At 50.9% G+C, this 22,606-nt stretch overlaps 1 protein-coding gene across 1 annotated transcript; it reads left to right on the top strand.

Annotated features, from left to right (window-relative positions):
- The first annotated feature begins 7,150 nt into the window (after positions 1-7,150).
- Positions 7,151-13,675, top strand: LOC119102827 (fibrous sheath CABYR-binding protein-like). Its single transcript, XM_037226279.1, has 3 exons — positions 7,151-7,272; positions 7,982-8,058; positions 11,504-13,675. Exons 1-3 carry the CDS (start codon positions 7,176-7,178, stop codon positions 13,673-13,675), a joined length of 2,346 nt encoding a protein of 781 aa, XP_037082174.1. The 5' UTR covers positions 7,151-7,175.
- Positions 13,676-22,606: the final 8,931 nt, after the last annotated feature.

Below are 22,606 nucleotides of genomic sequence, written 5' to 3'. Positions count from 1 at the left end.
TTTCCTTAGTTTTCCGCAGTGATTAGGAACGGCAGACCCTCAGCCAACCCCAGCCAGCTCCCATGCGCGGGTTTTACCTGCACTTACGCCTCTTCCCCTTTTAATTCGTTGCTTCATCTGGCTCGCGAGACTCCAGCCAGACCGGCATATTCCCTTGTCGATTCACATCCGGCTGCCCGTTTAACGAGGGACGGGTCGCGCAGCATCGGTAATGGCCGCGAAGAGTGATAAGCGCGGAACACACCCGAGCAGTACACCTGAGATGCGTTCAGGACTGAGAGGGAGCCACACGAGTGCGACCCTGTTCTTGCGCAGTAATGTTGAAAGGCGGCGCGACTCGAAGGTGAGATTTAGCTTTTTTGAACTAAGAGACGGTCGGCTCGCTTCGTTGTCTCTCACTTGATCTCAGGCGTGATGGCATGAAGAGGCATAGGTCATGGCATGACCAAGGACCAGTGCGGACCGCCCGGGATGTCGGATTATGCACAGCTGTAGCTGGGTCTATCCGTTGGCGTGCAATGCCTTCGGAGAAAACAGGACACAGCCTGCTCTCTTCCGACGTGGTGTACGCCAGGCCTTATATTTCTTAATGGCGGAATGTTCGGGACCGATGGAGGGCCCTCCATCGACGCTCATAGGAAGGGCGACAAGGAACCAGGTCGTCGCAGAGGGTCAGGCCGAGTCTCCAGAGCGCGCCCGCCAAGGAGGCCGTACGGCGTGAACGAAGGTCACGCTGGACGCTCACTATCTGCCGAGGGACTCCACCATCCTGTGGGGCGCGCTGCCTACCTCCAGGTCTCTTAGGGAGCGCCGAGGGACGGTGCCTCGCAAAACTCTATCCGGCGGGTGGGAGGCGAAGGCGCAGAAGCGCCGTAGGCGACGACTTCGTGCTGGGCGAAGCGCTGTCTAAGGCGAGTGCGCGGCAGTGGAAAGCTGCGAGTGGTTGGCGTGGCAGAATCAATGGTGGACGAGACGCGTGGAGCGTTGCCCGAGTAGGGAGCCGTCACCCTGGAGGTCAGGCGAGGGAGCGAATCGTCGTCCAGCTTCAGACACCTGCTGTTGACCCAGTGCCTGCGTTGGTGGCAAGCTGAAAAATAAATATGACATGTTTTAAACAGGTCTGAAGCGTGGATTTGTTGGATGTTTGAAACGTAATAAATTAGCTTAATTGAGCTTATCGAGGACTCGCGCAGACGAGCCAATTATAATGTCAAGGCGCTGAATAAAGGGGGAGCGGTGTGCCCTCATCCTCGTGCGAGCCAGGAATGAATGGAGTCACGTGGGTGCCAGCGGATGTGTATGCCGGAGCGAGCGTGGTGGGGCGCCGAACGCACGGAGTCTGCGTGGATTAGTTATGGCTGAGGGGCTCACAGGATTGTTAATCCAGCGAGTCCTTGCCAATGTGATTCACCACTTGCGTGGGATCCCTGCCAAATGCACGTATTGTCAATGCATTTGCTTCCGTTGTTACCCCGTTTAGATGTTGTCATCAGCTAAAAAGGTAAACGTGAAATACCTTGGTTAACACAGTCAAGTAAGGGCAGACAGCCGTTCATGGTGCCTGATCGGACCAACCATCCCGCCATTTCCCCGGCCACCCGCTTCATCCCAGCTCTGTAGCACACTTGAGTGTGTGCTGATTGCGGGTGTACCGGAGTCACAACGTGCCGAGTCGTGCGCTAACATCATCTGGCTCGTATGCTGACCAATGGGCTCCTCATTATAAATTCGCGCCTGTGGGGAGGTGCGACAGCAGTAGCCGGCGGCGCACAAACATCCAGCGGCGGCCCGGCAGAAGCGCAGAGCACGCACCACACCATAAATTCCCCTCCATCCCCTCCCCCCCCCTCCCAAATATTACTCAATGGCCATGGCTGTCTTTATCTGAAAGGGAATGTTCTACAGTCGAAGATATTGAAATATGCACCAGATATGATCCAATAAGCTCTATTATAACTGTAACTACCCATTCAAGAGGGGAAGGCTGTTCTAGACAACACAGTTTCTCTGTTTAGTAGATTTGTTGTTCAATACGTCATTGATTGATTGCGTCACCCCACCTTGCGCAACATCCGTTGAGAGCCAATCGACGGCCGCTGTACCTGGAAAGCGTGCTCACGACGGCCAGGTATGAACAGCTTGACAATTACATTTTATTGGCCTTGATCGTCGCATGACCAATGAAATGACAGCATTTGAATGACGTTATCATGGCGTCATGGCTGCCTTGGTGATCTTGAAATAGTCCCCCAGAAAAAGTCTGCTCATCTTCGCGGGCGTGAACCTAAAAAACTAGAAGCGCTTATATCTTAAGAAGGGCAGGGCTGTGGACTGCGCCGAATGATCTTCAAGATGGTTATTTCAGTTAAAACCCCATACCAAGGTTGAGCACTTCCTTTAAACACAGCATGGCCATAGGGAACGCAGAATTCGCAGGACATCTCTGTGTCATCAAACATCTCGGGGCGAACTTGTGCAGACTGATTCGCGCCGTCATTTTTAAACGGGCGGCGCGGATTGGTCTGCACAACTTCGCGAGCGCATTGTTAAAACACAAGAGAATTTGAATTCTCACAAAGGGCATAACTTTGCAGTGCAGAAAATGATCTTAAAAGACTGCCTCAGTGGAAATATTCATACAAATGTGGAACAGGGCCTTCACATAACGGTGCACGAGGTACCCAGGCTTGTCATTACTAGTTACATGTTTATTCTGTACCACAGGCTATCATGTAGCTGCCTAATGTTCTTATCGCGCCACCTCCCTCATATGGTAGGCCAGACTTGCAAACGTTTGGCAAGTTAAGCACATGATGACATCTGGATTGGGATAAAGAGGATTGACTGCGGTATGTGCCAGCATTTTAAAGCGCGTTGTGGCCCAGATGAAAGCTAACCCGTTTTCTTCTTACGTAAGTTGTTCAGCGCATTAGCGTGGAACGTTATTGACATAGATTAGACGGCAGTAATAGCCTTATTTTTCGGGGAAAAACAAGAAAGTGGAGATATAGTTGAGTTCATATTTCGGCCGCATGCCTTTATCGAAACATGCCACTTGGGCTTCACAGCGTGCCTTTTTCGACAACATGCCACTTTTACTATTGTTTCGACAAAGGCATGTTGCCGAAATATCAACGCAACTATATCTGCATTTTCCTTTTTCCGAAGAATAAGGCTATTACTACTGTCTCACCTGCGTTGTTTTCTTCGCAGAGGCAAGTGTATTTGTCCTAAAATCGTAACTGTGGTGGTATTCAACTGCCAACTGAATGGCAAAGCACAATCAGTGACAGCGGTATTCATCATTGATTCCAAATCCGTCAAATCATGACAAGAAGAGGTGCTCCAGGTGGACCTACTGGCGGTGCAGGATGCGCAACAACTGAAGCCGTTACAGATCTGGATTGTCCGCTCAGTTGTCAATAAATCTTAGCAACCTATTCACCCATGGTATCATTATCCTACTTTGAAGTCCTCTAAATCTATCTATATGAACTCAAAGTATGTGATAGATGCAAAGCATGCGAGACAATGGTCACTTATGGCACCTTTGACATGGGAACTCACGTCAGTCAAGCAATGTCTTCGTTAGCAGGAAGAAATCTTTCACAGCTCGTCGCTGAGCGTACCTCGACTTGACATTAGACGTGTCCCACACAAACTGCGCCTGGAGCCATCCGTGGGTAATGAAGTCTGTCAGACCGCGCTGGCATACCGGATGCTATCACATGATAACACATCAAGCGCAAGGCATGCCATGACGACATACTATCAAACTGGCATGAAAAGGCACCAATGTTCTGCGCTCTGGCTAAAGCGGAATACGACCAAACTGTGTTCAGCTCAGTATGGCCTCAGCATGACCGGGTGGAGACTCGGTTATGTAATGTTCAGAGTTTCCACAACGCATTTCAACATCACACTCACCTCTGACTGCAATGCCACTTTTCGCCAGACTCGTGGCGACCTGTTCATGAGCTTCAGGCTCCGTCACCATGTACCATCGAGTTACGATGTCAACGCGGCAGCTGTCATCGAGCGATAAGCCGGGATTTGTGGTGAGTTGGCTCGAAGAACGGTATTCCTGCCATTGCACCAGACTAGATCGGAAAGATGCCGCCTGACACTGCTGAGAGTCATTCATGCAGATTATCGGACACATTTGTGAAACTTCGAATGAGCATGGTAGTTTACTTCTCATGATCCAAACAATCCAGTTCATGTGGCAAAGAGCAGGACTAAGACGTTGGGCCTTTAGATAGTGTATTTGCTGGTTGTCATAACTTGATTCGGAATAGGCTATAAATAGAGGCATCCCAAGCAGCCAATAGTGTGTGTGGAGGAAATGAGCGATACAGAGACCCCTAGACTATCAAAAATGCCAGGCTAACTTCTCGGCACGTATTACATCGCGAAACGGCTCAATGGCGCTGTCTGGGCAGTTCTCTGGGAGGTTTGATGATTGTGTAGGACTTTTGCCAAGTCCTACACAAAAAGCTTCACAAAAAGAGATCGGGCCCTGAACCCCGTTCAGTATATTTTTGCAATACACTGTCATAATCCCAATGGAGATCTCCCTACTTCGGAGAGGGGAGGGGCTCGGAAATTCTTCGACGGGTTTTTTCGAGCAACTCCTGAACGGCTGTGAGCGTGGTGCTTATATTTTGAGCAGCAAATGAAAAAGAAAAGTTTACGTTATTTCTACACGTATGAAAATTTGATGCTTCAAACTTTCATGTCTCATCATGTATGTTCTTTATCTCGAGGACACCTTGGTGACATTTTGCACACAAATAACACGTAGTGCTTATATCTCGCGGGAAATGTACTCCCAGGAGGTTTTTTGGCTGTTTTACTCAGTTGCATTACCGTTAATTGCATTACGATCACCCCGGCTGTTTTTTCAAGGTTAGGTCAGCAAAGGTCAAGTTAGGTCATATTTTGACCTTTGTGACCACATTTGACGTTTTAAAGGTGATACAATTTTAACAGCAATGATAGCAGCTTGCAGCTTTGGAAGGCCTCTCTAACGCTGTTAGCTCCATTTGCGTGGCTGCTTAGCTCGTGATGTAATCGCAAGGGCTTCCATCTCACCTGACATGACATATTGTAGATTAGGTAAGTCTGTGTTCACCCGTGCTCATGTGATAGAGTTTTCTAAGAGCTATTCAACACCGTCGTTTGCGTTGTCGCAGCACGCTTACTTACGGGATAATACGATAGATCTATCAAGTGTTGATTTAGCCTATGACTTACTTTGACCTGCCAAACGTAACATTCGCCGCTGATCACTGACACCTAACTGATGCATTCTAAAAGGAGCTTTCCAATGCTGTTGCCGCGTGGCTCTATCCCGTTTAGTTTCCGAAACATTAAAGAAGCTGTTGAGTTCCCTCCCCCTGCCCTCACCCCCTCTATAGTAAGGCGGAGGGGAAAACAGCCGTAGGGCGACTGCTAAGCAGCCACGAAAAGCTGGCAACCCTCGTGGGCCACGCAAACTGTCACACTAATAGCTGGTAATCCATCGTGAGCCACTTGTGCCCACGCTTCTCCTACCATACACATCACAGCCATGGGTGCTAAAAAATCCTTGACAGTGAAGTGCAAGCGCCATAAGCTGGATTCGGCACCGCGTGCATGGCTTGGAGCATTGCCACTGGACTGAGGATTCTGAGTCGAAGGATTCGAGTAGATTCGAATCCTACAATACCTGAAAGTCTGAAAATGAGAATATGAATCCCAGAAATTTGGATCCCAATGCTGTTGATGTTGTTGATGTTGATGTTGATGTTGTTGAAGTTGATGTCGAATCCTGCATGGCGTTATTTGAGAATGTGATTAAATGCGATGGAATGCGCTGTAGGCTCCACCTTCCTTCAAATAAACTCGATACAGCACGCACATGTCTGTGTTGCACCAGTGTCGCCTGTCCTACGCGCTCTATAACACTGCATTAGTTACCGCTGGACCCTACTGCTGTGGGTTCCGGACTAACTCAACTGTTGTGGTCACTGCTGTGGTCAACCAACGTGTAGTTGATTAAAGAAGGGAGCTTAAGTAAAACAGCATTTAAACCGGGAGAGCGCGGACCAAAGTTCAAGGGCCTACATGCCACAAGCAGGCCTCATCAATCTCAGATAAGTTTCCTCGAACAAAGCGGCCTGTCACGCGTAGATATGTGTACCAACACGAATACTCAGTACCATTTTCAATCGGGAGGATATGGCTCAGCAGGGTGTAAATATAAAATGTGAGAGCAGTTCGCCAGAAATAAAAAACAAATTGGTTTAGAAGTGGGACGTAAAATGCGGCTGATTTTCTAGATGTCGATACAAATTAAAACTAATTTGGGTCTCGAATCCAAGCTCAGGTCAGAATAAAGCCATTACATGGTTGCAATTCCGAATTGCAATGAGCACTCATCTCTAATTGTTCATCACGTCCAGCCAGCGTTCAAAATTTGGTTTGTGGAAGATGAGCGTCGTTAACAAGGTGCTGTCGACCATTCCGACTACCTACTGAATACTTAAATTATCTGTCATTTCTTCGAAGTGTCCTCCATATGCATCATGTGTAACACCCTACATCATACCGCTATGGCATCAATGTCAGGGAACACTCGCCTCACCATCAGGTGAGGCGAGTGTTCCCTGCCACTTCATGTCAAGATGCTCTGCCGGCGAACCCAGAAAAGCCCTGTGCTCAACCTGTTAGGCACGATGCCCTTTCCGTTCCCCGCCCACGTCATCCGTGACGTCATCACGGGCAGCCTGGCCTACAGACAATGACCCTCTTTCTCCTCCTCTTCCCCTTCCCCTTCGCCTCCTCCTCTTCGCCCTCTTTCTTCTCCCTTCCTCTTCCTCCACATCCACCTTGTCGTCCTCCTCCTTCTCCTCCTACTCTTCCTCCTCCTTCTCCTCCTTTACCTTCTGTTAAGCTGGTTAAGTCGTAGCCTCCTACAGACGAGATGACGTAACGTCGTGGACACACGCTGGGCCAGGTTAAGTGTGGCCGCTAGTCATCCTCGTGGGGCGACGATGTCAGCTATCGCTGCTCGAATCGGCGCAGTACGGCCGCCCGGGGCCGGTGACGCCATTAGCGGCTGGTATAAGACACGCGGCCGGCGGGTCGCCCCGGCAGTGCAGTTTGCGGTCGGACAGACAGCGCTGAACACGATGCGCGGCCTGCTCCTGTTGACCACCGCCTCGCTGGCGCTCTCGCTGCCCGTGGGAGATATCGAGACCATCTTCAAGGCCAAGCTTGATACGAAAGGTAACTTGACGAGATGCCCTGCATTACGCAAGGTGGAGGGTTCGGGGTATGAACAGAACAGAACACGTCTGTGCCGCCGTTTGAGTCTGTTTGAGCCCTCCCATTCGTTACCAGATAATTGCAAAGAACAGCAGCTAGCTCATTCGCTGACTGAAGTACGTTCGTTAGAGGCGTTGCAGCATTCTATATATATATATATATATATATATATATATATATATATACATATATATATATATATATATATATATATATATATATATAAGACTGCTGCATGCATATTATGTGTTATCATTGACATGCCTCTGAAATCTGTCAAATTCATTTGTCACACCTTTGTTAAATGCTGTAGCTGCAAAATAACGTGTGCTATCGTGTGTGCTTGATGGCCATTTCATGAAGAATGCAGCAATGGCCATTTGCGCGGGGTTGTCTTCATTATGCACGTACAGTGTCAGTCAGCATCACCCTAGAAAAATTAGCGTGGTGTTGTCAGTTGTAATTTCAGTACTGTTTGTCATGGGGAGTGCCTTAGTAATGGAGACTTGTACCTGCTAAACTGGAGACTGTATGCTCTTGAACCAGTGTGAGGCAACTGAGTTGCAAGAGTAACATTATTGTTTTAATCGAGCGGATGAATGGCGCGGACTAGCGAAACACTACGTGAGTTGAAAGTATGCTATGCAATGGCTGCTTTTGATGCTTCCAGATATCTGCTTCGAAACGGGACCGGTGAAGGGTGATCCCTGCCACTTCTGCAAGTGCTTCACGCCAGACGAGTGCATTGTGAGTTGCATATCTAAGCAGATGATTCACGGAACTATCTTCGTGTCGTTGGAATCTTGCAGATATTCGACGTGCATATGCTGGTTCCTTTGTCACAACTGGCATTAAAGTTCTGTCTGGCCCATGTCAGTTTTTGCGTGGCTTGTTAACACTCTTAGCCTCCCCGATCCCTCCTTGTTTTCCTATATAGGATACCGTGGTCCGTCGCGGTTTGCCGTCGCAAACGTACCTTGCTTGCATACAATGTTGCTTAGCTCCTTGGGCGGCTCGAAGGGTTATTGTGGGCAGAGGCGTATCCATAGTCGGATCTTGGGAGGAGCCAAACCTCGAGTCCCGACCCAACAGAATGTAAGCTATGTCGTTGTTACTTATCTTGGGCGAACATGGCCCTCCCCCTCCCCCCCCCTCCCCCGGGATCCACCAGCGGTTGTGAGTGACCTGTCATAGAAGCTGCGCCTAACTGGTCGACTGGAACGGTCTTTAAGACCTCCGTCCGTCCCAATAGCTCAGTTGGTCAGGTAACCTGCCTTCCGACCGGTGAGCTCGAATCGCTTTAAGTGCGCGCTATTTGCCCTTGACTGGTATGGTGTACGGCTGGTGGCAGCGGCCACCCTGAAGGTGAGGTGACGTCAGAGGGTAAGATTGGCCGTGCCGAGCATTGCGGCACTTTAAACTTTCACCACTATATTCTGTCGTTGACTGGGCACAACATTGGCGGGATGAGCCGTGGATTGCTGGCAGCGTGCTGTGAATGGTTAGCCGGCAGAGCAGTCAAATGGTATACCACTCTCGGAAAGCTCTACTTCTCCTCAACCAGAGATGAGTCGTCTTTCAGAAGCATAGGGGCATGCAAATTTAAGGTCATTGCCGTCTACACACCATTAGTAGGCTGCATGTTAGCATCCATTGCACCGAAATTCCACACACGTCGCGACAACATTTCACGTCCCAAGGTCAGCGTCCAAGATACCAACAATACATCGGAAGCTCATGGAAGGAAAGGTCGGTATGAAGTCATCAGAAAAACAGTAGGCATGGTGCATTACGCAAATATTAGGTAAGAGATGGGCCGACATGGACCGCCTAGAGGCGTCGTTGCAGGATATTCCATCAGTTCGCTCACGAATAGCGTGCGATGGCAATGATGCAAAGCTAGAATAGCTTGTCTTCAAGGAAAGTGTCGCTGCCCTTCCGCCTTTTCCATTGTTGTGTTTCTGGCTATCGGAGTTCTCGCAAGCAATATTGTGAGAGATGGGACACCGGCCCATCTGCGTCACCTCCCTTGGCAGTCGGCGGCGCTGCAAAAGCACGTCTCGACGGGCCATGACACGCTGCTGGAAGTCCGCGGCGGCGGTGGCCTGCCGCCCGGGCCAGCCCGGCCGCCAGCCCTTGCAGCGGCCGTCTGTCCACGGCGGCTATATACGGAGCGGTGTCGCGCCCCGCTTGCGTGTTCACTTTTGTGTCGCCGGCCGCCCGGTATGGCGACGGGCTGGCGGCCACACTCGGACGACATCGCCGGCCTCCACGCCGGCGAAGGACGCCACTTTCCGTGGCGCCGCACTTTCCGGGGGCGAGCCGCGGAGCCGCGCGTTGCAGCAGTGGCCCGTCCACTGTCGGCAATCCCGCGCCGCGGCCGTCGGTGTGGGCGCGTGGGCCTCACGGAACCGCCATCCGTGCACAATATATCCCGGAAGTTAGTATTCTTGGTCCGCCTTCCTTTCGTTGAATTCGCTACGGAAAAGTCTCAGTGCGTTGTTGTCGGTTGTCACTTTATGTATGAGATGTTAAAAGGCCGATCTGTTGTTGAATCAGTTACACACTTCCTTGCAAGCTTTTGTGAGGCCAACATTACAAACGGTGGTATAACGCACCAGAAAGTGGATTTCGGTAGAGATTTGCACCGTCACGGGATTTTCACAAACAGATGACGTCAAATAATTCTGAATGGCAGCCTGCGACGTCTTCCTGTAATTAGTTATGTTGCCCCAGCTGCACACTGAAAGCCGGCTGTTGTGTTTCGGGCCTTCTGGTTGGCATTTTGTCTGCGTTGGTTGGGTGTTTACTCTTTGTTTTCTCCCAAAGGTTTGTCCTTTAATTGTACGTCTATGTGCTGCTAGTCTCATTCCGTGTTGGCATTGATTTCCGGGAAATTCTTCGCGACAAACGATTTCGCCAAAGCTGTCCATACACTTGCGTTTTTCGCGCCTGCGATGTCCCGGCAGGTTCATGCATGGTATCAGTGCAAGTTCTCGTTGTAAAAAGCTGAACAGCCATGTTTAGGGTGTTTTCTAATCCTGCAGTGCGCAGGTGAAAGCAGTCACTAACCTTCATGAGCAATTGCATTGTTGTACGCCCTAATGCGAGTGTGGCAGGGCCATAAGCATCCTTTCCCGAGAACTCCTACGAATATTTCCTAACTGTTCGTCTCCATGAGACCGCTTCTCTCATCCCTACGGGTATTGCAACCGCTGCGATTGCCAGCATGCTCATGGCACGGGGGCTGATCATTGGGTAACCCCACCACTCGTAGCTGACAGGTTGGGTCACCGAGCTCACGGGTGGCTTAGGCGTTGCTCAACGGTGTGAGGCGATAAGTCCAGTGGCGGGAGTCGGCCACCAAGATGACTGCCGGCGCGTTCCGAACTTGCGTTGGAGGATGGCGTGGGCAGTCGAGCATGCACACCTTTGCTTGAGTGGGCACTCAGTGTCCTTGGCGCCGTCCCAATCTGCTGACATCGTATTGATCACCCGCATCTGCCCGTGTAATCACAGATACCTGTGCCTGTGCCCGTACTTTTAAGCCAGAGGCGTAGTTTCACAAAATTAGTTTTAGGGGGAGCTGAGCAGTTAATTGTGCTTCTCAGACCTAGGATAGTTTTCTCCTAGAGTAGGAGGATGGATCTTTTGTTGGCGTTGCTGGAGCCCCCGACCTCAACTGAAAAGGAGCCTATACCCCGGCTTTTGGCGTACAGCCTGCTGCTACACCGGGACGGGTGTGTCCACTGTTGGCGCGCCCCCTGTCGTTCATTCGAAATTGACACTGCTGTCAATCCAGGCGGTGTCTGCTGGGCATGTTCCCTGCTTACACGCTTCCGGTTGTTGGTTTCCCTCTGACCCGACCGTCGACCTTGGCGGTGCCTGCCGGGCAAATTCTCTATTGACACGCCCCTGTTGTCTATTCCCTGCCGACAGGCCTTCTGCCGTCGCAGCTGACGTCCACCGAGAGCATTTCCTGCTGACAAGCTACCTGTCGTTACCGCTGGTATCTACTCAGCGTGTTCCCTGAGGCGTTCCCTGCTGACATGCCCCCTGTCGTTACCGCTGGTATCTACTCAGTGTGTCCCCTGAGGCGATCCCTGCTGACATGTCCTCAGTCGTTGCAGCTGGTATCTACTCAGCGTGTTCCCTGAGGCGTTCCCTGCTGACATGTCCCCTGTCGTTGCAGCCGGTGTCTGCCGAATGCGACTGGGACCGGCGCGAGAGTGAGCACCGCACCCGGGGCTGCAAACCCGTCTACACTGATGGCGTGTGCTGCCCCAGCGTCGTGTGTCCGCTGAATAGCGTCGATCCAGCGGCAGTGCAGACCCCGGCAGTCGAGTCACAGCCGGCGGAGCAGGCCCCGGCAGCCGAGTCACAGCCGGTGGAGCAGGTCCCGGCAGTCGAGTCACAGCCGGCGGAGCAGGCCCCGGCAGCCGAGTCACAGCCGGTGGAGCAGGCCCCGGCAGCCGAGTCACAGCCGGCGGAGCAGGCCCCGGCAGCCGAGTCACAGCTGGTGGAGCAGGTCCCGGCAGTCGAGTCACAGCTGGCGGAGCAGGCCCCAGCAGTTGAGTCACAGCTGGTGGAGCAGGCCCCAGCAGCCGGGTCACAGTCAACGGAGCAGGCCCCGGAAGCCGAGTCGCAGCCGCCGGCGGAGAAGGCCCCAGAAGTCGAGTCACAGCCGGCTGAGCAGCCCCCGGCAGCCGAGTCACAGCCGTTGGAGCAGGCCCCGGCAGCCGAGTCACAGCCGGCTGAGCAGCCCCCGGCAGTCGAGTCACAGACGGCAGAGCAGGCCCCAGCAGCCGAATCACAGCCGGAGGAGCAGGACCTGGTAGCCGAGCTACAGTCGCCGGCAGAGCAGGCCCAGGCAGCCGAGGGGTCACAGCTGGCGGAGCAGGCCCCGGCAGTCGAGCCACAGCAGGCGGAGCAGTCCCGGGTGGTCGAGCTCCAGCCGGTGGAGGAGGCCCCGGCAGTCGAGTCACAGCCGGCGGCGGAGCAAGCCCTGGTAGTCGAGCTGCAACCAGTGGAGCGGGCTCCAGCAGCCGAGTCACAGCCGGTGGAGCAGACCACGGCAGCCGAGCCACAGCCGACGACTGCCGGTATCGACACCCTGGAGCCCACCGACTCGGTTATCCCGGTGGCGGAGGAGCTCGAGGAAGTGATCACAGAGCCCAGCCTGGTCCAGAAGGTCATCTCGGACCCCACGATCTCAGCCGAGAAGAAGGCTCAGAAGCTCACCGCTTCAGCAGATGAGACCACCCGGGAGGTCACCAGCTCACCCGAGGAAGCAGCCCAGACTGCCGGCAGCCCAGTCCAGGGGACAGTTCAGGATGTCATTGCAGATATTCCCGGTCCAGTCCGGAGGGAGATTTCGGAAATTGCTGCTTCAGCTCAGGAGGTGATCCAAGAGGTACTATCTGAGCTCAAATCGACCCAAAACACCGAGGACACACCGGCCACGAAAATTCTCTCGAACAACGACGTGCAAACTCCGCATATGACCCCAGAAGTGATCTCGGAAATAAGCCAAGCTGAAGAGGATGCAGCGGATGCTGCAGTGGTCCAAGAGGTGGCGGCTGAGATTGAAGCATCAGCTCAAGACGTGATTCAGGAGGTTATTATGGAGATGGCTACTGCCCAAGAGCAGATTCCGAACGGTATCCCTTCTAAGGCGGCGTCGAATGGCATTTCAGTTCAGGAGATGATTTCGGAGACCGTTCCAGTCCTGGAGATGATTTCAGCGAATGCTCTTGCTCCGGAGGTAATATTAGAGACTGCTCCCACTCAAGAGTTGGGCCTGGAGAACTCTTCTCTTAAGGAATTGACACCAGAGAATGCCCCTGCTCTGGAATTGACTCCAGAGAGCGCTTCCATTCCGAAATTGACCCCTAAGGACACTTCTGATCAGGAAGTAGCCTCAGAAAGCGCTCCGGCTCATGAAGCAATCTCTGAGACCAGCCCTGAAGAGGAAGAAATCTCAGAAACCATTCCTGCCCAGAAAGCGATCTCAGAGACCACTTCTGATCAAGAAGTAATTTCAGATGCTCGGGAAGATATCCCAGAGACCACCTCTAATCAGGATCTGATCTCTGAGGTCGGCCAAATGCTAGATGCGATCCTAGGAAATGAGGTGTTGCCATCCTCTGGCACGGTTCTACTGAACGAGGAGATCAAGGCTGCCCCGGCGCCGGAGGCAGCCGGTGACGAGCTACCGCTCACCACGCAGGAGGCCGAGAGCCCCGCCTTCGAGCCGGAGGCGCCCGACTTTGACCTGCTGCCGGAGGAAGGATCCGGCCTGTCGGAGGGCGCCGACCTGTTGGAGGGTTCCGGCCTGCTGGAGGCCGACAGTGAGCTCCCCTGAAGGGAGCGGCCAACCCCGCAGGGACTGCCCTAGCGGCCACAGAACACTGAAGGTCATGCAGGTGTGCGAGGGTGTGGATCTGCCAAGGCAGGGTGATGCCTGCGAGTGTCAAGAACGAGCCCCACATTAAACGCTGAGTAAGGCCTATTCTACCGGGAGCATGGGCCTTGTGATAATTGCGTCGGATGCGTTTCAGTGAGCATGCGCTGATAATGTCTTATGTGTACGTCTTATGCGTTTTGTCTATGATGCGTATATGTGTCACCAACACAAAAGTCTTCTCAGATACGTGGTCTTCGAGCGATGCGTCGTCACTTGAGTCTGGTTTGTTTGTTTTTGTTTTGGTTGGGTTTAGTCGAGTTTGACAGAAACAATCTCAGATGCAAATACAACAAAAAGATGAGCGGTTTTGAACCCGAGTTGTGCGTATGCTGACTCAGCTCCGATGATGACGGGCTGATTTCCATGACGCCTCCATCATTCCACCCAACACATACGCGATAACTCTCAAGCAGTGAAATGAGGTGATCTTGAGTCAGGTTAACGGTCATGAAAATAACAATCGAATATAGTCGGCAGTGCTAGCAGAAATCTCTGCACCGTGCGCCCATTTCGCAGGTCGCCACGGACCTTTGTCGTTCGTAATGCCCCATACGATAAAACAAAACTTCAAATATAATGACTTTGGAAAAGATTAGCCGCTCGGAACCTTTGAGACATTTTTTTCGATAAGCTTAGCCCGGCATTAACGGGGGTCAAATCTGCTCCCCGTCTGATAATCGCAATAATTCAAAAACGCCTTGAGTTACAGCTGCAAAATTTTCAGTAGATGTCACTTGATGCATGTTGCGCCTTGGGCTGAAGAAAAAATATTATATTTCAATAGATCAAGCGTGAGTAATGTCAGAGAGACGTGCTGTTTGCCGATTTTTTGTCAAAAGCACATAGCCGTAGACAAATTGACACAGAAGCCAAAAAAGGACATATTTGACATCTGTTAGAGGGGAATGTGAGCTAATTAGTCTACCATGCATACAATCTGTCTTTGTGTAGCCTCCGTATGGCACATTTAAATATTTGCATGTCAAATGGCCAAAACATTAATGAAAAGGGTACAAATGACTTTTTGGTTTCATACTTTATAATCATGAAAGTTTTAGATAAGATGTCCTAGATACGACTATGAGGGATGCCTGTAACAAGGTTCAAGTAATTATCTGTAATAATGACTGAGTTATGGCTTGAAACGCATCGGGTTTGCATCTTGAAACGCAAAAACAGGTGGCCCAGAGCCCGCGACGGCGGGCGGCTGGGCCCAGGTCTGCCGCAGTGGCGCGGTGACGGCGCAGCGGAAGCCGTTTATCAGTTTCACACGCAAACTGACGATCGCGCGACTGGCAGCGTGGTTGAAGAGTATCAGACTGCGCTGTCGGCAGGACTGCACCGTCGGAGGCAACGCGACAGTCGATCCAACCGCTATTCACCACCGGGTCATCCATATCACCCTGGCCTTAGGCGGCTTATGAGCAAGTATCAGCTCTTGTTCGTGTGTTTAATCCGATAATTGCGGCTAAACTCTTCCACTTCACGTCCAGATGGCTCGTATCTGACGGAAACAAAAAGACCACAAAACAGACCTACACACCAAGGTTTCGGTTCTCATTTGCACGGATTTGGCTTTAGGCCTGACCTTGATTCTAGCCCTGGTACGGCGCGCGTAACATTGGATACCCTCCTACGTTGTATGTTTGATCAGGGCGCAATGATTTCATACCATGGGATGCACTTCTCAATCAAATGTATTTAGGGAAATGTCAGATGTTCTAAATGAACATCCTTATAATTTTACCTTGACCTGTGACCTTAATGTGACGCGCTTAAACATAAGTTTGTTGTGTGATTTGAGGCCGCACGCCTCGGCGATATCGATTGCGATTTTAATTTTTTTACTCGGCTCGGCTGTTCCTGACATAAGCGAGGGTCAAATCTGCCCCCTCCGGTCAATGGTGTGCCTCCGAGGAGCGCGATCAATGCCGGGTTAAGAGCAATGTCCATATTTTAAATCTTTGGACCAAGCATAAGATATGATGAGATAAACACACTTATAACTGCTGGTATGCTTTCAAGTGACAAAAGACTGCTCTGGACAATACAATGTCTCTGTTTAGTAAATATGCTCCTCAATATGTCAATGTTTGATTGCGTTATCGTACCATGCACAATATTAATTGAGAGCTAACTGACGGCCGTTATATTTTGAAAACGTGGCTACGAACGGCCGATAGGAATGACTCAACGGTTGTACTTTTCTTAGCATTGATTGCCACATGGCTAATAGAATGATGGGATTTTAACGACGTTATTATAGCGTCATGGATGCCAGGGTGACCTTGAGATTGCCTCCCCGAAAAATGATACACGTCTTCGCAGGCGTGTAGCTAAAAGCTAGAAAGTTTTGGCTCTTAAAAATGGTAGAATTGTTAACTGCTCGAATGATCTTTACATGGCTATTTCAGTTTGAAACCCCATACAAATGCGGAACACTCTCTCTAAAGCGATTATTCTACTATTATTCTACTACTATATTCGTTTGTATGGAAAACCCATTGATATGGGGCTTTGAACTGTAATAGCCATCTTCAAGACCTTTCGGTGTTGTTCACAATCTTGTCCTCCTTAAGGACTAACCCTCTCTAGTTTCTGAGCCACATGCCCGCAAAAATGGGGTAACGTATATCGGGGAGGGCATTTCAAAGTCACCTTGACATTCATGACGTTATAATAACGTCATTCAAGTCTTATGTTGTGCCGGGTACGATGACATGATCAAACCATGGCACGATGAAAAGCACATTTACTAACAGAGAATTGGGCTGTCTAGAGCAGTTTTTCGGCTTTTAAGGTATACCAATAGTTACAAATGGGCTGGTTTAGCGTGTTTGATGCTTACTTCAATACGTTCAAATTTGAAACATTCCCTTTAAGATCTGAACAGAACGGAACAGAATTTTGGGCATGTGCACGGGCGATTGACACCAGTACTTCATCATCTGGATCATCTTATCCGTCATTACCGGCAGAGGTTACCTGCAGCATCAACAAAGTTCGGAAAGAAAAGCTTCCCTCGACATGAAAATCGCGAAAATGTACCGACTTAGCGCAGCCACTGTATCTGGCATGCACGAACCGTGGACCATCGGTATCGTTACAAATGACTCATGTATTACCTTTATCACCATACCAGTAGTGCGAATCAGGACAGATACTCGCCATCCCCACAGACGGAGACAGATGTCTTTCAGTATGCCATCATTTTCAGTGACTTGAATTGGTGCGCCACATATTTTCATATTTTCTTGCCCCTTTCAAGCACGGTAGTGCACATTTTCTTCTTTCTTCTTGAGTATGATGGTGAAGCTTCAATCAGTGCGCGGCGCAAAAAAATAGCAGAATGTAATGAAATTATCTGGGTGGAACTCGCCACACGGTGCTCATTTTTGTGTTCAGGTCTGCTACCATTTAAAGCTTGTGCTCTAAAAAAAGGGTAGGGGGGGGGGGTCACGGCATGGGACTGGGGCGTGTCAGGAAAAAGACCACTGATTGCAACTGAAGCTAAAAAGGCCGCCCAGGGTTGGTTTAAATGCCGAATTAGGTAAGACGCTCACCGGGAGAAGTATGCCATGTTACGTAATTGGGTGACTTCAACACACGAGCAGTCCAGCTCACCAAAGTTTATCACCCGGACAGTTAGCACAATGACATGATGTCCAGGCTAGGTTTTTGTCCAGGTTTTGTAGAGACAGGATGGATGTCCAGGTTTTTGTAGAGACAGAAAATTGAAATTCAGTGTAACTTAAGGCCCCTGAAAATGGCGGAGGGAATCTAAATAGCTTTGTGTTATCGGGGAGGGATCTGTTTTGCACATTGGGGAGCAGCAAACAAAATCCATTGTTTAATCCTTTGATATTGATGTAAAATGTGCTGCCATTGGTCGCATGATTTTGTTTTTGGTGATTTCAGGGCTTAAAATGTGTCACATGAGGATCATTATGATTTTGGTTCGGTTGCACGAGAGTACCCCATCCCCGTTTACCAGAGGAGGAGCCCCCCCCCCCCCTTTTAACCTTAAAACTGTTAACATTAGAACCAAGCAGAAAGCGGCATCAGAAAGCTCGCTTAGGCCTGCGGCGCATGGTGGTACAAAAAGACAAAAGTCAGATTGTGTTTCGACAGTCATTCCACGAATAAATTAAGGAAACTTCGGATGGAAATCTTGGAATTGTTAACCAAAGAGATTATTTGAGAGAGACGTCTACCTTCCAAAACTTAGGCCTGTGCTGGTGTAGACTATGCAGCCAGATGTAAAATATGCATAGCAATATGCGAAAGGTGCATAGCGCGCACAGGGAAGTGTCTTTTCCGACACAGACAACGTTTGTAAGAGCCTAAATTGTCACCTGGAGCCAAACATCACAAGCCTTTTGCAGTAGAGCTGTAATTGCGATAAACCACATAAAAAGATAAATCGCGGAATAAGAATAAACATCATCACTCTTCCGTTTCGAAGGGTTTATTTGCACTTCATTATCATTTGCTGGCCACGCCAAAAAAAACCCTTGGTTAGAGCGTAGGTTTAAGTAAATGAGCGGCCGGCGCACTGGGCTTAAGGCTGGTGAGCGCATCGATCCGGCTCAAAACTAAGACGTCGCATGCATGGAGAAAGAGAAAGGGAACACGTTTGATCAGTGGCCGTATCACAACCATACATGACACTAACCAACCTCATGCACTATCTCACTATCTCACTTGCGACGTCAGTTCGGCCCGGTATGGGCTCCTCGGGGTGTATGGCCCAGAGGGGTACAAGCCGGGTATGGGCTCCTCGGGGTGTATGGCCCAGAGGGGCACAAGCCGGGTATGGGCTCCTCGGGGTGTATGGCCCAGAGGGGTACAAGCCGGGTATGGGCTCCTCGGGGTGTATGGCCCAGAGGGGTACAAGCCGGGTATGGGCTCCTCGGGGTCTATGGCCCAGAGGGGTACAAGGGGGCACGGCCCAGTGCCCCTCTCCCCGGATCCGCCACTGGCCCTAACAGCTTAAAAGATGAACCCTGACAAGAGCGTAGGGCCTAGAAAATTAGAAATTGGAGTGAATCCAGTGAAATTGTGAATAGAAATCCAGTGAAATTAGAAGTACCCGAGACACAACGTGGAGAACCCCGAACGATCGAGTCTGCCCGAGCAGGTTAACAGATGGGACCCCATCAAGAGCGCAGGGCCTTCATTCAAATAAGAATTACCCAAGACCCGGTGTTGAATGCCCCCAAAGGCCAAGGGTACCCGATGAAGTTATTAGAAGGGCCCGTGACGGGAGCTTTGGGCTCTACATTTAAATACCAAGATCCAATATGCAGCCGCCGAACAATCGCGTGTACCCAAGCGAGTTGACAGATTGGGTCCCCGATAAAAACGTACGGCCCGAAAGGCCAATGGGAAGTACCCCGGGCCGAGTGTGGTTGACCCCCAAACGACCGCGTGTGCCCGAACTGCGCAGCAGGTGAGGCCCCCAACACGAGGTTGAGGCCCTCCAGGGAAACTGTACATATATTTATAAATATAAATAAATGTATATCATTGCAAGAATATAGGAGTACATTATTTTAAGTACATAAGATACAATGTGGAGGGGCCCCAGACGATCGAGCGCAGCCGAACAGTGTAACAAATGGTCCCCCGTCAGGAGCGTTAGGCCCTCCATTAAAAAAGGAAGCATCTGCCAGGAATAGGAACTCCAAGAGTCCTCCCAATGTAGAGGACCCTGGAACGATCGATTGTACTGAGCAGGTGGGGCTTGGACAAGAACGTAACTTTTCGAATCAGAGGTACCCAAGACCCAATTTGGAAGGTCCCCGAACTATCGAGTATGTCCGAGCAGGTTTACAGATGGGGGCCCAACAGGAGCGTAGCGCTCTCTGCCAGTGACAAGGAACTGGAAGGGTCTTAGACCAATGTAGAGAGCACATGAGCGTATCGTGAGTACATCGGTAGGTCAACCGAGACCAACGTGAAGAGCCCCTGAGCAAATGAGAATATCCCGCCAGGTTAACATATGGGGCCCCCAGCTATAGCGTATAGAGCATTTCGGGAAGAACCTGCGGAAGGCCCCTGATCGGCATGAGTGCCCCAACATGTCAGCGGAAAGGGCCTTGACAGTTGCGCAGGGCCCTCCAAGGAAATGCAAATAAATCAGAGGCAATGACCGCTTGTGGATCGTTCACTTTTGCTTACGACTGTTCTTGGTTGCCTGGAGGCCCAAAGACGTCCAATTCTGTTGCGCTTCGTCTAAAAAGTGCGCCTGTTCGGCTCGCTATGTGCCCTTCAGAGCTTAGGGGCCCCATCGTGACCCAAGGGGGCATAGCCCCCCCCCCCCCGATCCCTCTGGATCTGCTAGTGATGTAAACAACAGAGTAAGCATTTTATTTCATTCAGTTCAACTACACACTGATTTGTGCCACTGGTTCAAGATATGAGGCAACAAGGCAGAAGGGTCATTAAGTTTCTTGTTTCATCAGTCGTGTGCCAAAGTGTTAAGACGGGCTCCACTGATTACAGCTTCGGGTTGTAACGTCTTTTCTCACATTTGTATTTTCTCACATTTGCACATATCTCACATGTTACCTTCATTTACGCTTTGCATCCGTGTCTCTCATCATAACTCGCGTACACCAAAGTCGAATGTATTGATCCCACTGGAAAACAAAAGTTTTGGAACTAGATTAGTAGCAAAGTGTTCAAGCAAGCTGTTGTGAATAACCAAGACTCATACATATGCATAACATGAGGAAAGATGAAGATCAACATGCCACCCTTACATCGTGCAATGTTTTCCTCTTTGCACGCTGTAAACTGCTGCCACCGATATAGGCAGCAATTATCCTTCTGTCACGAAAACCACCAAGCGAAATCTTTTATTGCTCGGTACAACCAGGTACTTCCATGTCGTGGTTGCGGGCTTTTGACGTCCCCGAAGTGTTACCACATGCACCTGTTTCCCCTCGCTGGAGCGGTCCCCAGGGCTTGCATTGTCCGACATTTTTGCGAGTTTTTTCATTGCATCACCTGCATAGGAAGAAAAATGGCAGAGACACAATGCAGACACCAGTAGCGTCTGATGTCAACCGTACCTGTTTTGTCTGTGTGAGTGACAGACGAGCAAACCAAGTGATGAACGCGGGAGTGACAGTGGAGTAGCTCATACGGATAGAGTGTATTGATGACCAAACAACTGCTACAGATTTTAGCTACAGTTTAAGGTGTGGACAATTTGAAATATGACTTATGGCAAACAGCACGCTTTTTACATGGCACACCATATTATGAAATACATCACTGGCAGAAAGCAGCGGGGCTATGCGGCAGCACCGGTCTCGGCCTCAGCGGCGGCATCGGCCGCGCTCGACGGTGGCGTCGGCCCCGGCCGGTGGCGACGTTGGCCCCGCTCGGCAGCGGCGCCGGTCCCGCCCCGACGGCGGCACTGGCCCCGGCTCGGCGAGGACATCGGTCCCGTCCCCGCTCGGCGGTGGCATTAACCCCGGCTCGGCAGCGGCACCAGTCCTGGTCCCGGCAGTAGCATCGACCCCGCTCGGCAGCGGCACCAGTCCCGGCCCCGGCAGTGGCATCGGTCCGGGCCCCGGCGGTGGCACCGGCCCCGCTCGACGGTGGCATCGGCCCCGGCCCCGGTGGTGGTATCGGCCTCGCTCGGTGGCGGCGTCAGCCCCGGGAGGCGTCATTCCGAACGTGCAGTCGGCCGCGGAGCGCCACGCAAGTGCACGCCAAAAGGCTAGCTTCTCCAGCTAGATGGAGCTAGTTGCTTGCGAAATTGGAAGTAGACATGCACGCGCTGCCAAACAACATGTCACGTTTGAAGAGCAGCGCCTTCACTGAATTTGAAGTAGTATTACCTGCCTATCGTCGTATGCGACCAGTGACGCTTTGGCCCCACATGATGGTGGGCGTGTATGTTCAAATGTTGCTGATGTATGTAATGCATATTGAAAACGCGTCTAAAAATATGACCGCGTATAGTGAAACATGACTGCCTGAAAATACACCACGGGCGTGGGGCAAACAATTCAAAACTACCGTATGCCGCACTATGAGTGTATTACGGACTACGAAAAGGCAGGTATACAACGGCAGGTCCGATGGGTGAAACAGATCCGTAAAATCCTCTTCGGCTCTTCAGCTACAAAATGACCAAGCGCAGACGCGTAACAGATCAGTGACAGTAACGAAGGCCGTAACAGCACAGATCCACAAAATGAGTTGGAAAGGGGGGCTGAACAGCAAGAAATGGCTTAATATGCCCCAAAAAACAACAACAAACGAGCTCGTCTCTGGATTTGGGCCTCTCTCTTCTCGAAGTTGTGGGGCAGTTGGCAATGTGGCGCTTCATCTCACACGAGTGCTTGGATTTACGTGCGCTACAGGGGTGCGACAAGAACTTTGGCAACGGATGTAGAAGAAGGTTAAGGGCCTGCCAAAGAGTCTCCTGATAGTGAAAGACCCCAAAATGGGTAAAATATTTGGAGTAGCGTAGCCAATCCACGTTTGTCTGGAAAAGTCCAACATTCAGTCGGAATCGATTCGTGAAAAATGATGTTCCGTGGTTTTGAACATGCGCTGGCAGAACTTGTAACAAAAGTCTCGACATCCAGGGCCAGAAACGCAGGCAGAGGGGAGGGGGGCACAGGGGGGCTACAACTACGGGGCCGATTTGAGGGACCAAAGGGTTCTCCAATGCCAGTCGGAGGCCCCTGCGCGCTGATCAGGGGCCCCTAAATCGAAAAGTGTCTGTATATCGGTAAGACAAACCAGCAACGCACAGTCGGTTTGGTGGCGGCATAGGCCTGGGGACCTATTTCCCAAGCAGAG

The sequence above is a fragment of the Pollicipes pollicipes genome, unplaced genomic scaffold (genome assembly GCF_011947565.3).
Source record: "Pollicipes pollicipes isolate AB1234 unplaced genomic scaffold, Ppol_2.1 Scaffold_5724;HRSCAF=6776_pilon_pilon_pilon, whole genome shotgun sequence".
NCBI classification, from domain to species: domain Eukaryota; kingdom Metazoa; phylum Arthropoda; class Thecostraca; order Pollicipedomorpha; family Pollicipedidae; genus Pollicipes; species Pollicipes pollicipes.
The sequence above is the reverse complement of the archived record's forward strand: the minus strand, read 5'-3'. Positions and strand labels throughout refer to the sequence as shown.